The 12,378-nt window shown below is 34.0% G+C and overlaps 1 protein-coding gene across 1 annotated transcript; it reads left to right on the forward strand.

Moving 5' to 3' along the window:
* Nucleotides 1-81: 81 nt before the first annotated feature.
* Nucleotides 82-12,378, forward strand: LOC149802189 (U6 snRNA-associated Sm-like protein LSm8). Its single transcript, XM_089956605.1, has 4 exons — nucleotides 82-157; nucleotides 1,675-1,715; nucleotides 6,314-6,441; nucleotides 11,425-12,378. The coding sequence occupies exons 1-4, from the start codon at nucleotides 127-129 to the stop codon at nucleotides 11,513-11,515; spliced, it is 291 nt and encodes a 96-aa protein (XP_089812731.1). The 5' UTR covers nucleotides 82-126; the 3' UTR covers nucleotides 11,516-12,378.

The raw sequence follows: 12,378 nt of genomic DNA on the forward strand, positions 1-12,378 counted from the left end.
TTATTACTGTGAAAGACAAATAAATTATTTTATTAAACATTGAGTCTTATTTTGATTCTCTATTTTATAACTAAATAAAGATTGGTCCCTAAACCGGTGAAGGCGAACTGAAACTTCGTTTCGAGGATGGCATCAGCCCTGGAGAGCTACGTTAACAGTATCCTTTAATTCGTATTTTATAGATTATTTTAAGAGATCTGTTATATTTATTAAATAGGATTCCTGTCTCTCTAGTTTAATAAATGAAGCTGCAGTCGAAGTTTCTTATTTACATCTTCATTTAGACAATACTTGGTACAGCTTCTAATGTTGATCGTTCTATTTGGCGATGGGAGGGGAGTCACAGCAGCGTACTTGGTTTAAGGTCACACTCATGATACAAGGTAATCACACAAGTCAGGCCGGGTCCAAAGCACTTGCACCCGTTTTTGTTGTGGTTGATAACCAGTTCCCGCCCTGTACCATTTTGTCGTCATAGGCCACGATGCTATCTCTCGAACGGATGCGAATATATACCTTTAAACAATCATTTTGTGATGCATTCTTGAAGTTATGCATAATAAGTAAACATTCGCATCCGTTTGAGAGATATTAACACTATAGCGACAGTAATGGAGACTTCAGCCTATCGACATCAACTGGGATATGCGTGGCACTATCTCTGGTGTCAGATATAAATCACGTGCGTTAAAAATGGATATTGTGAAATTTTTTACTCATAAACATATAAATAGACCACATACAGAGCAGGGTCATCTACTCGACTAGGTGAATACGTCCCATTCAGGGCTTGTAGAAAAACACTTCACTTGCCTTTGCATCGTAATGAGATCTTGAGAAAACTGGATATAAACATATTCAATCATAATAGCCCAAAAGAACAGCATTAAATTTCAGGCAGGCTAACTGGGATCTAATCAGGATCAACATGTCAGTTTTTGGAGACAAATTAAAAAAAATAATAACATGATCCTGAGAATAAATTAGTGAAGGTTCTAAAAAGAAAACATTCAAGAGTAAGCCAGATATACCAGAGATTAATAATAAAGAAAAATAACAGGCTTTACAAAAGGTCTTAATAGAATAATTCTGATGTAGACATGAAAAAATATCCAGACTTTTGCTGCATTGTAAGAAATCAATTACATGCATTTTATTACAGCCATCTAAATAACCTACTGGATTCAGAATTAGATAGTAATTTAACAAATTTCTGGATTATGTATCGAATCAGAAAAACAATACTGATGGCATACCAGCAGAAACTGTCCAGTACAAAACACAATACACATGGCATGACATCTGAAGTAAAAGTGACTCTCCATATGAATTCATACCAAAAAACTATATTTCTATCAGGTGAGAGGACATATGCATTAGGTGACTAAATTCCCAAAAGACAAGTGGTCCAGGTCAGGCATCAATACTAGTCCAGAATAAAGATGTCAGAAATAATATCACTCTACTAGTAGTCTCTTGACACACCAGAAAAATGTTAATGTACATATTTTGAATCAAGGGTGCAGATTTCTGATTAACGGATATTCCAGCTGTTTCTGGGAAGAGTGTACGAAAGGCATGATGATTTATTCTTTAATCAAAACCAGACTAGAAGATTATGAAATAAATGGGGAAAATTGATAATTAAAATGTTTAACCTTAACTTATTTTCAGAAACTGTTTCTGTAGTCACAGCAGATGGCAGAATTATTGTAGTAAGTATAAAAGCAGGCACATATTCAGGGCAGGAGCATGCAGCAGGCACATACCCCAGCTCAGTGCTGAGATATGCCCTGCGCCAATTGTTTAACTTAATTTATATTCTATTTTAATCACCTGGCACTAGGATACGTAAAATTCAGTCACTTGTGTACTTTATCCCAAGACATTCACGTGCAGTCCAGTTTTCTTACAGTCAAGGTAAGGATAATGATGCAAAGCCTATGGTTGTGAGTTTAGAACTACCTACAATAGTGTGGCTATTTTTCTTTCTGCGTGTTTCATATTTCTTGGTAATGAGAGTTGAAATGAATAACCAAACATTCAAATTAGAATACTTTTTTAGTAATATTCAAATGGAAAATATATCTTTGAGTATTCCTTTGTTTACCTAGGTGAGTTTGGAAGCAAAAACAAGGCAGATATATAAACTGTGTCATGTCAAATTAGTCTGGAAGGGAACAACATTAAACCTGCTGAATCACCAGATAATCATAGTGTCAGACTTCTGAATACTGGTAATCACATTACTTATAACATCATTTCTTTACATTGATTCGTACGATCTTTTGAAAAGGCAAGATACATAAAGTTGATAACAAACTTTACGATAGAACAGGGTTGTAATATCAAAGTCAAGAAAGCAATCAACATATTTAAATGTAATTAAATTAAATAGGCAACATGTCCATGCATTTTGATTGTGAGCATATCCTTTCCCAGAAACTTTGTTTTGGATAGTTCTTTTATTTTACTGAACAAGTAATTATGACTTGATGGCCTTCTTTAACTTTAAGCCTGTATTTTGTACTAAAGGAAAATTTTTAGTCATACTGACGTGGAAGATAGAAATGGAAAATGAAACTCCCATTCATCTGAGTTTTAGGTGGAATCCTCTGTTCACCACTCCCCCCCCAAAAAAAATATATATATTCAAGATTCCTAAAATGTAATTTTACATGTGTAAATGACCACTCTGATGGCCTAAGCGGTTAGAGCATCCACCTCATATGGGGAAGGTTGTGGGTTTAAACACAGACGAAGTCATACCAAACTGTTATCATCATAGAGATATGACTGAAAAAGTGTTAAAGCTACTTTAAAATCAAATCACACACACACACAAGTGTAAATTAGATTTAGATGACTAAATTCACTGGTTTCTTTTGGGCAGGGGATTGCATAAAAGTATCAAAATTGACAAAAAAGAAAAGAAGAAGGATTTCTTAACATTGACAGATCAACATGGGTTTTTCACTAAAAGATGTCTTATCATGTTAAGCTTGTATGAAAATGTTGCAGATCTGATGTGCAGAATAGCTGCCATGACAGACATCTTGAAAATCATATCACTTCTCTTCCTGAACAAAAATCATATCAACATGGCATTTTCACTAAAAGACTTCTTACAATGTTTAATTTGTCCTAAGTGGGACATTCAGTATCAGATATGGCCACCACAGCAGCCATCTTGAAAATCTTATTGTAGCTACTCAGCCTCAGTGGATTGTCATATCAACATGGTGTGTTCACCAGAGGACTTTTTATGATGTCTGGTTTATATGAAAGTTTGGCCACCAAGACAGTCATCTTAATAATCTTGTTATTGTTACTCCTGAACAGTCATGTCAGGATCATGTTTCTACTGGAGGACTTCTTGTGGTATCTAGTGGATCTTAAATAACGGTCTATGAACTGGTTTATTTTATTTATACATACTTTTCTTTAAATATTCAAAAACATTTTCATCTTTTGGTTTTTTAGCTTTCTATTTTTTAATGAATGAACATCATGTAAATTTAAAGTAGTTTATCTTAGTTATAAATGAATGAGCATTATATAAAATTCAGGTAGCCTTGGTCACAAGTAAGTGTTAATACTGGATAGATTTCATCATTTGGTACGAAAAATGTGATATTTTAAGGAGTGGCAAAACCACAAGTTAAAATATGTCATTTTTGGTACCGCAAGATGACATAAATCTCATATTAACAGGGGAAAAGAAAATTTTCTTTTTATTATATACCAGACTTGCTCCAGATTCAAAGTTTAGAATATTAAGATACTCATCTCCTTCCCCTTTTTGTAAATTCTCCTACTTTCATAGCCTTATTGTATTAATATGCGTGACTTAAGAAAGCGGTAGGATTGGGTTGACATAATCTGTCACACTAAATTACATTTTTTTCATTTTGTAAACTATTTGACCATATATGAAAATAATGCAAGTCCGATTCAGCAATGGCACATCAAGCATTTTATCGTTGTTGTCAAGGAAATAATGGGAAATAACTCCAGATAAATGCAAATGGCATATGGTCAGATTTCTTTATCAAAGATTGATTTCTATGTCTGTATTGTGAGACAGTTTCTTTTTATTTGTTCAAGCTCACAAAATTCTCATTTTATTTCCAAAGGTACATGTACAAATTTTGTGGGCACACACAATCAAGTGTCACATGGCATGATGGGATATCTTATATTTTCACATGTGAAAACACAAGTATATATTTTTCAGATATGAAAATATAGGAATGAACAAAAAATATTTCACCAAGTCACTATCATTCACACTTAACTATATAATAAATGAAATTATTTGGTGCTCTCTATGCCAAATTGTTCTTGTTATTGCAAAATCTTACAAGCAACAATGATCCTTCTCTTGCTGTCAATTTTGATAGGAGTACTAATCTATGTCTGCTTTTTAAACCCACATAGCTCAAATCTTTCAATATGACTAATTTCTGCACTAAAAATTGAGGCTTTATGTGGTAACTGGCTCAAGATGATACAATGAGGTTTTGCAAATTGCAACCCTAACTTTGTCTCCATCTTTTGAATCATCTATGTACCAGACACGTGATTACAGTAGAAAGCTCTGATTTCATTGAATTTACTCTCAAAAAGGAGAGGATTTGTTGAGGACTTTCTGAGTTTGCAAAGATCAAATAGTATTTTGGGAAGCTTCGATTACCATGATGGAAATTTGGGAATATAGAATTCCGCAGTATTTCCAAAAGTCTGTTTTTGTCTGTTTTTTTAAATAGTGTATATAAATTTGTATGCTACAAGGTGGAATGAAGTCTGGTTTCTAAGCATACAAGGCTTGGTATTTGGACCTCTATATATCATATGCAGGGTTAGACGGATTAGAAGATAGTTTGGTAGCATACAGTAGAGCCAATTTCATTCATCTCAGATAAAGTGATGACTCCTTTTCCTGTGCATAGAGTTTTGCTGAAGGGGAAGTACTCAATACACCCATGCAAAGTCAGTCTGTGATAGCATATTGGATCAAGCATCTGCAAGTACAGTGTATTAGCTGATACACATTGAGAGGCTTTGAGTCTGTCAAGGAGTACATCTCCCCCTTAAGCGAACTTTTATTATGAGGCAAATGAACCATTGCTTCATCTCAGACAAACGAAAACAAGCTCTTCAGGATAACCAAAGACTATAACAATAAATATAGATGAAAGAACTATGCCAAGGATTCATCAAAATCAGGCTATATACCAAGTCTGGTTGAAGTTCAATAATAAATAAGGGAGTTACTATGAGGAAAAGAATAAGTGTTTGACAGTTATGCCAGGGGCTGTAACTCTGCTAAATGACGAAACAGAACTGTGAAAATGAAACTCAACCAATGGTCTTGGAAAAGTAAAACAGGGAAGCAAACTTGGATTAAATGCAAAAATAGTTAAAGGAGTTTTTGTGCAAAATAAATACCGTGCGAGACTGATCATAAGGGTCTATAACTCTACTAAATGACTAGGTAAAATGATGACAAATGGCCACATCCAAGGTGTCATGAAAGTCTGCTATATTCCAAATTTGGTTGAAATCCAATGTTAGGGAGCTAATGAGTGGGCACAAAACTGGGTGGGTGTTACAATCGATAGCTATTACTCTCTTACTGATGCAGAAAGCTTTCAATCGATGCCAGGCAAGGTCATATTAGTAGCAACCTGCCAATCAAATTTGGCTGAAAATGAAAAATAATTAAGCAGTTATTGTGCAGAATCAAAACTGGGTAAGTCTGTCAATCAAAGACTGTAAGCCTGCTAAATGATGCAGAATGATGACTATTGAATTCAACCAAGGCCTCATCGGTATTGAGCTGCATACAAAATTTAGTTGAAATCCAATAATAAGTACAAGAGTTGCTCTGTAAAACCAAATCTCGACAGTTGAATGGCATAATAGACAAACATGGACAATTTAATATCCACTAATTTCTATGAAATTATAGCAGAGACCCCCCCTCCCCACCCATATATATATATATATATATATATATATATATATATATATATATATATATATATTTGAAGGAGGTTTTGTCTCCTTTTGTGCTATAGGAATGGAGAAGAGAGCATATTTGAAGGATGGTGCATTGTTTGTGTGCTTTTTCCTGCATTTTACATGTGCTACCCATTTCCTACATGCTTGTTACAATTGAATTAAACTAAGTCATATCAAAATTAATTTCAAACAAGTTGAAGTACTCTGTACAAGTAAAAGGCAAAATCCACTGCCAGGAACTTTTGATAGTTATATTTAAGACTGATCTTTATTTTTGCATTTTCAGGGACTTTTGAAAGGCTTTGACCAAACCATAAATCTGATTTTGGATGAGAGCCATGAAAGAGTTTACAGTACGTCTGATGGAATAGAACAGGTGATACTTGGATTGTACATCATCAGGGGAGATAATGTGTAAGTACTACATTAAAGTTTCTTCTTGATGCATTTGAGCTATCAATAGCAGAATTACATTTTGCCACAATATTAAATTTGTTGTGGTCATTTGGTTTGTTGTTTTCTTTAAACTTTATTTTGCATTAGCTGTGCAAAACATTCATCTGCCTTGTCCAAATGTGCTCTTGATGATGTAATATGGTCTTCCAAGGTGGAGGAAACCAGAGACCAAGAAAATACCTTGGTTGGATGATGATGTGTACTTACTGATGCCCAATATTGAACTCCAGACTTAAGAGGTGCAAAAGAAGCAAGATACCACGAAAACCAGTTTCTGTCAAGAATTGTATTTTGTTTCATACTTCTTGATTATATTGTATTTGTTTTGCATCTTTTTTGTTCTCACTATAGATTCATTATTGCCTATGGAAAAAACTGGTGGTATCATATTTGTCTCATTTTACTCTTTACAAAGACACTTAGGACAAAAATAAGAGAAAAAGTATGGTTCCTGTTTTCCTTACATACTCTTATTTTCCTGCCTAGTTTAATTTTTGTTTGTTTATTTGAATGAACATAGTTATTGACAGATTCATATGTGTGATTGTAATTTACACAGAATTATTAATCTTTCAACTACTTGACAATTTTTGTTGGGTTGTTCTTCGTGTTTTTATTGTGGCACTTTCAGCACTTTATTGGATGCATCATCCCAAGGTCATGGGAACTAATTTTCTTTCCCAAGGACATGGGCAGTTGACCTGGGTAGGTATTGAACCTGTGACCCTGGGATTATGAATTTGATATTTTACCAACTCAGCTGCTGCAGGGGGTGGATACAAATTTTATCCTCCTTTGGTGCCACATTGAGGATATCAGCATCCCAGCACTGGATCAGTGAATGATGGATATGATCCTATGTCATTAGAAACACTGACCTCTATGTTCAGACCAACTCAGTGCCATTTTTTCTTCCACTTTAAATACATACAAAACATGATGAAGTTTTGTTTATTATCTGTTGTTCACTAATATGAACAATGGAAACTGTATGTAATGAAGGCATAATTCAATTGTTTTTTTTATCATTGACTGAGAAACTGGGGTAAAATGCTATCTTGCCATCTGCTGATTGATATCTGAAGTTGATGAAAATAGTTGATATTTTTTTTCCCCCACTGCTTGTAATTGGGGTATATCAATTTAGTCCTGCCTGCCCATACATTCATCCATCAACCCCAAAAAGCATGTTAACAAGAATGCTGAAAACTACTCAGTAAATTAAATTTTAGTGGACCTGCTTGTATTCACATTTAGATGGTCTGATTTAGATTTTCAGGCCATTTCAACTACAGCAATTCTTTAGGTTGTGTTTTAAACTGTTTGGACATTTGTTTTAAATGAAATACCATGGCATGATTATTCGAAGGCTCAGAACAACTTGAAGTAGACTTATCAAATTTGGAACGCTTATTTGTATTCACATTTAAATCACCTGATTAGATTATCATGTCATTATCGGAATTAATTTTATTAACTTTTTTTGACCTGGACCTTGTCATCTACAGTTGGTGCATATGTTTTACAAACACAAGTCAAATTCAACTGAAGTTGCAACAATACCTTATCAAAAGCTGAATGCAAAATACATGTGCTTGAAGTTTAACATTTTATTTAAACTACAGTCATGATCAGCTCTGCTTTTAATTTTTCATCGTTGGAATAAACAAAGCTGACCGCACAATCATTGCTTTGCCTATTATTGGATTTTAACCAGATTTTATAAGCGGATTGATACGATGAGGCCAAGCTTGTTTATAGCTCAGAGTTTACAAGCAGAATTCTTTGTAATCAAATTTTTGGTCATCAAATCCTCCACACCCCAAAAATGTGATCTTTACCAATTAAAAAGATCTTATCAAATCAATTTGTTCTTGAGTGTAAATTCAGATGTTCATCTAATATATAAATGGCTTGAAATATGGAGATAGTGTTGCCAATGAAGTATCCATCTTGAGCCAGTTACTAATAAAGCCTCCATTTTCACCACAGAAATTACAGCCAATCCTAAAATCATTAAACTTTATTCTAACATTAAAAGCAAATTTCATCATCTTCTGGTTACCTTTCCACACTGTAAACCTCGCAAAACCTTCAACATACCAACAACATGGTTTTCTGAAAGACATACAATCTGGAAAACACTATTTTGTACCATTTGCTTCCTAGTTGCATTGGGTATGGATAATGAAAGGGTGGATAAAGCAGCCAGTGCAGCACTTCATTCACCCATTTTTGAATGAAAGATTTTGCATACTGACTTCAAATATAAATATGCATGCTCATAATACTTGGCAAAATATGTGGAATAAAAACTCCAGAAACAAGCTCCCTAATATCAAGCCCATCCTTGGAGATTGGTATCCGTCATATTGAACAAGTCACAGTGAGATGGAGTGATTTTATGCTGGGTGCATATAGAACACACATACCCAATTTGAGCATGCCTCCTGAAAGGTTCATCTTGACAGGAGTATGTGCCATGCAGGTGTCCTTGATGAGAGGAATACATTTTTGTTGAGCATATTGACTTCCACTCAGTGAGACACAATTTATTTTTTACATATTCATTAGGAAAATTTCATGTCCACCCAAAGAGACCTTAAGACTAGAGAATGCAGTATTTGCAACCTTTTTTTTTTTGAAGGATTGTATACTCTTTACCTTTATCTTTTATTTTATATACATTTTACAGAATTGTAACAGTTTACCCGTCTTTGATTTTCCTGAACTTCATGTTTACATTTGGAATGGTTTTATCTTTCTAAAGTTGCTGTGTGCAGTTCTTTATATTTAAAGTTTTAGAACTTTACTTTAAATCAGCATTCTTTAGCCACTATTGTGCTGACATGCCATTAAACACATATACACTGTGAATGTCGGTTTCTCGGACACTGTTGCATGTACAGCTACAAAACATATGTAATTCATTTTCCAGCCTATAAGCTGAAGTTGCATTTGCTAATTTTTTTAATTTTCCATCTTTCATCCATAGACAAATCAATGTGGAGTGTAAAACATAGCCAGATCATCACCTTGGATTCATTTCCTTTTTGCTAGCAACTTCTGGTTTCATGAATATTAGTCATATCACTGTACACTATGCATGGTTAACTGGAAAAAAGGAATCATTGACACTTACAAATTTATTTTTTTTTGTAGAGAGGTGTGGAGGTTTCAGGGCAATTGTAATCAGTATTGTTCACTTACATGACAGTTGTGATCTTCCTCATTTACAAGAGCACTTCTATATTCCATTATCAACTGACACCTCTGAATTCGTTATTTTATGTATGATGCCCATTGTCACAGGAACCACATGGCTGTGCAGTGTTATTTACATGCTGATTGAACATGCCTTGAGATTTGGCCAGGTTATTCCAGTTGACACCTTTTTGATGGCAAGAGTTCACAGATGAGATCAAATTAGTGAGGCTAATAATAGGAAAATGAGACAAACCATAGGGAAATGAGCAATTTATAGAAAATTAGCAACAGACACAGAAAAATCGAGACAAGTTACATATTAATACTATACTATATTATGGGCATTCTTATGCGAGTATATGACAGTATTGTGAATATATGATATTTGTGTACTTAGTCTATGGTGTTTTATAAATACTCAGTAGGAGAAATAAGAAAAATGCAAGCACATACCAATGCATACAGAATAATAATTATAAAACCAGCCATATTAGTTTATAACAATTTATTGACAGGATAATTCAACAAGAATTGGTTCTAGTTTTCAGTTTTACTGATTACATCTCAGAATCATGGTATTACTGCTACTTAAAGCAATGTCAATGACATAATCTATATATAGGTTGATTCAAAGCATAAGATGAAGCCCAGACATCCACGTCAAAATGTAACAACATATACACCAGAAAATATGTTAATTACACCTAGTGCTACACCACCATGTGAACTGTAGGCCACTGAACTATGTGATCATGTGCACATTGTACATTTAGGTTTTTGGGACACTGTTGCTTATGTAGTCATTACAGTATGTAGGTGCATGCATGCTGAGAATTACTATATCACCATGCGAAGATATGCCACTGTGATGTACTTTTTTCACTGCAATGATTATGTACACTTCTTATGTTTAGGTTAGTTTCTCTGATACTATTGATTGTACAGTACAGAAAATAGATCTGTGCATCAGTCCTGAGAAGTAATAGACCACTGTGCTAAAAGTAAGTCAGTGTAGACTATTGCTTATGCTTCTGGGATCATGTATATTTTTCATGTTTAGGTTGGTTTTTCTGCATTGTTTCTAATAGAGTCATGATTCCTGATATGTGCAAGCATCATGAAAAGTGCTACATGGTGAAATCAAAAGTAGGTCACCATAACCTACTCTTGACACTTGAGTAACTACTCTTTACATCTTTAATGGTGATACGGTTTCTTTGGCCATGTTGCTTGTAAACCCATCAAACTGGATATGATTATACATCTTGAGAAGCACACAAATAAAGGTAACTGCGACCCGCATCAACAGCTTGGTTTATTATTATCATCACTGTCAATATTGACAAATACAAAACTCTTTTGTCTGAATCAATATGTACAGGCAAACTTTGCTGTCTTCTAACAGTTTAATTTTTTCAGATGGTTGGGTGAATGATGGAGCTGTAAATCATCCCAAACAACATTTCTGACATCTGTCAGATGATTTTGTAAAAATGTGAAGATAAAGATTGCACAAATGAAAGTATCCTGATAGGTGGTGGGGAATCTAGTTGCTTATTCGCTAAAAGACCATGTACAACACTTTACTCATGTCTCCACTATGTCTTTTGTTTTTACAGTCACATGAAGAGTAATATTTAATATTAACATATTTGATAATTATGTATTTCCTTGCTTTGCTGTGTATCGTTAGTTTAATTTTATGCTTACTGTGCTCTCTATTTGTTCCTACAGTGCTGTGATAGGAGAAGTGGACGAAGACACAGATTCTTCATTGGATTTCAACACCATCAAAGCAGAGCCACTTAATCCGGTTACTCACTGAAAACCCACATGTACAATAATTCATTTCTAAGCATTCATCTTTTTCATTAGGCCTTTGTCATATTTATATCATGCAAGGATGATTTAAATACAATATCATTTCTTCTTTTGCATCCTGTATCAAGTCTTGCAAATGTTTACTTGACTTAAAAGAAAAAAATGGATGATTATTTCCATCTCAAAGGACAGTGGAGTCTGGAGTACAATACAGATATTATTTCTGACAGAACACAAATTGATTTTCCTATCCCATGAGACAACAATTTTAAATTTTTTTATCAGGATGTACTTGATAAAAAGACATCTGCTTTGTAAAAATTAGTACTTATGTTTTACCAGAGGTGATCTTTATCTTAAAAGAGAATCATTAAATATTACTGCATCATGAAAAGATTTGCTCATTGTCAATGAGCACATTTTTTAATACACATACTGTTGCCATCTTGAACCATGTACTTTGTCAGCTAGACATTTTATATTGTGTTTAATGAGCAGCAATTATTATCATTTTCTTCATGTATCACATAAACATTTAACAATAGATTATTTTAAAATCATCAAAGTTGTTTTATTGGTTCACCATTGCTGTGGAAAAAATGGTCCATGTTCAGCCCTCCCTCATTATGACATGGTATTTAGGGTCCATCACTGACAACCACATTACAAGCAGTCAGGAAATGCAAACAATCAACAAGTCAATAAAATGTGTTCTTGTTTATGTGAAGGGACATGGAGGAGAGAAGTGATTTAAAAAGAACACCCATGAATAGCACAAGAACAGCATTTATAAATTGGCCATTTCTTGGTAAATTTGCACTGAATTTGTAAATAATTGTATGGATGAGAAATAAAAAATAGATTGAA

This window comes from Sinohyriopsis cumingii, chromosome 4 (assembly GCF_028554795.1).
Source record: "Sinohyriopsis cumingii isolate HCF-2022 chromosome 4, ASM2855479v2, whole genome shotgun sequence".
NCBI lineage: Eukaryota > Metazoa > Mollusca > Bivalvia > Unionida > Unionidae > Sinohyriopsis > Sinohyriopsis cumingii.

What these genes read in the sequence shown, in the direction of transcription:
- LOC149802189 (XM_089956605.1), top strand. Translation starts at nt 127, where the DNA reads ATGGCATCAGCCCTGGAGAGCTACGTTAACA. An exon ending in CAGATGGCAGAATTATTGTA is followed by an intron (nt 1,716 to 6,313) that starts GTAAGTATAAAA and finishes TTGCATTTTCAG; the next exon opens with GGACTTTTGAAAGGCTTTGA. An exon ending in ATCATCAGGGGAGATAATGT is followed by an intron (nt 6,442 to 11,424) that starts GTAAGTACTACA and finishes TTGTTCCTACAG; the next exon opens with TGCTGTGATAGGAGAAGTGG.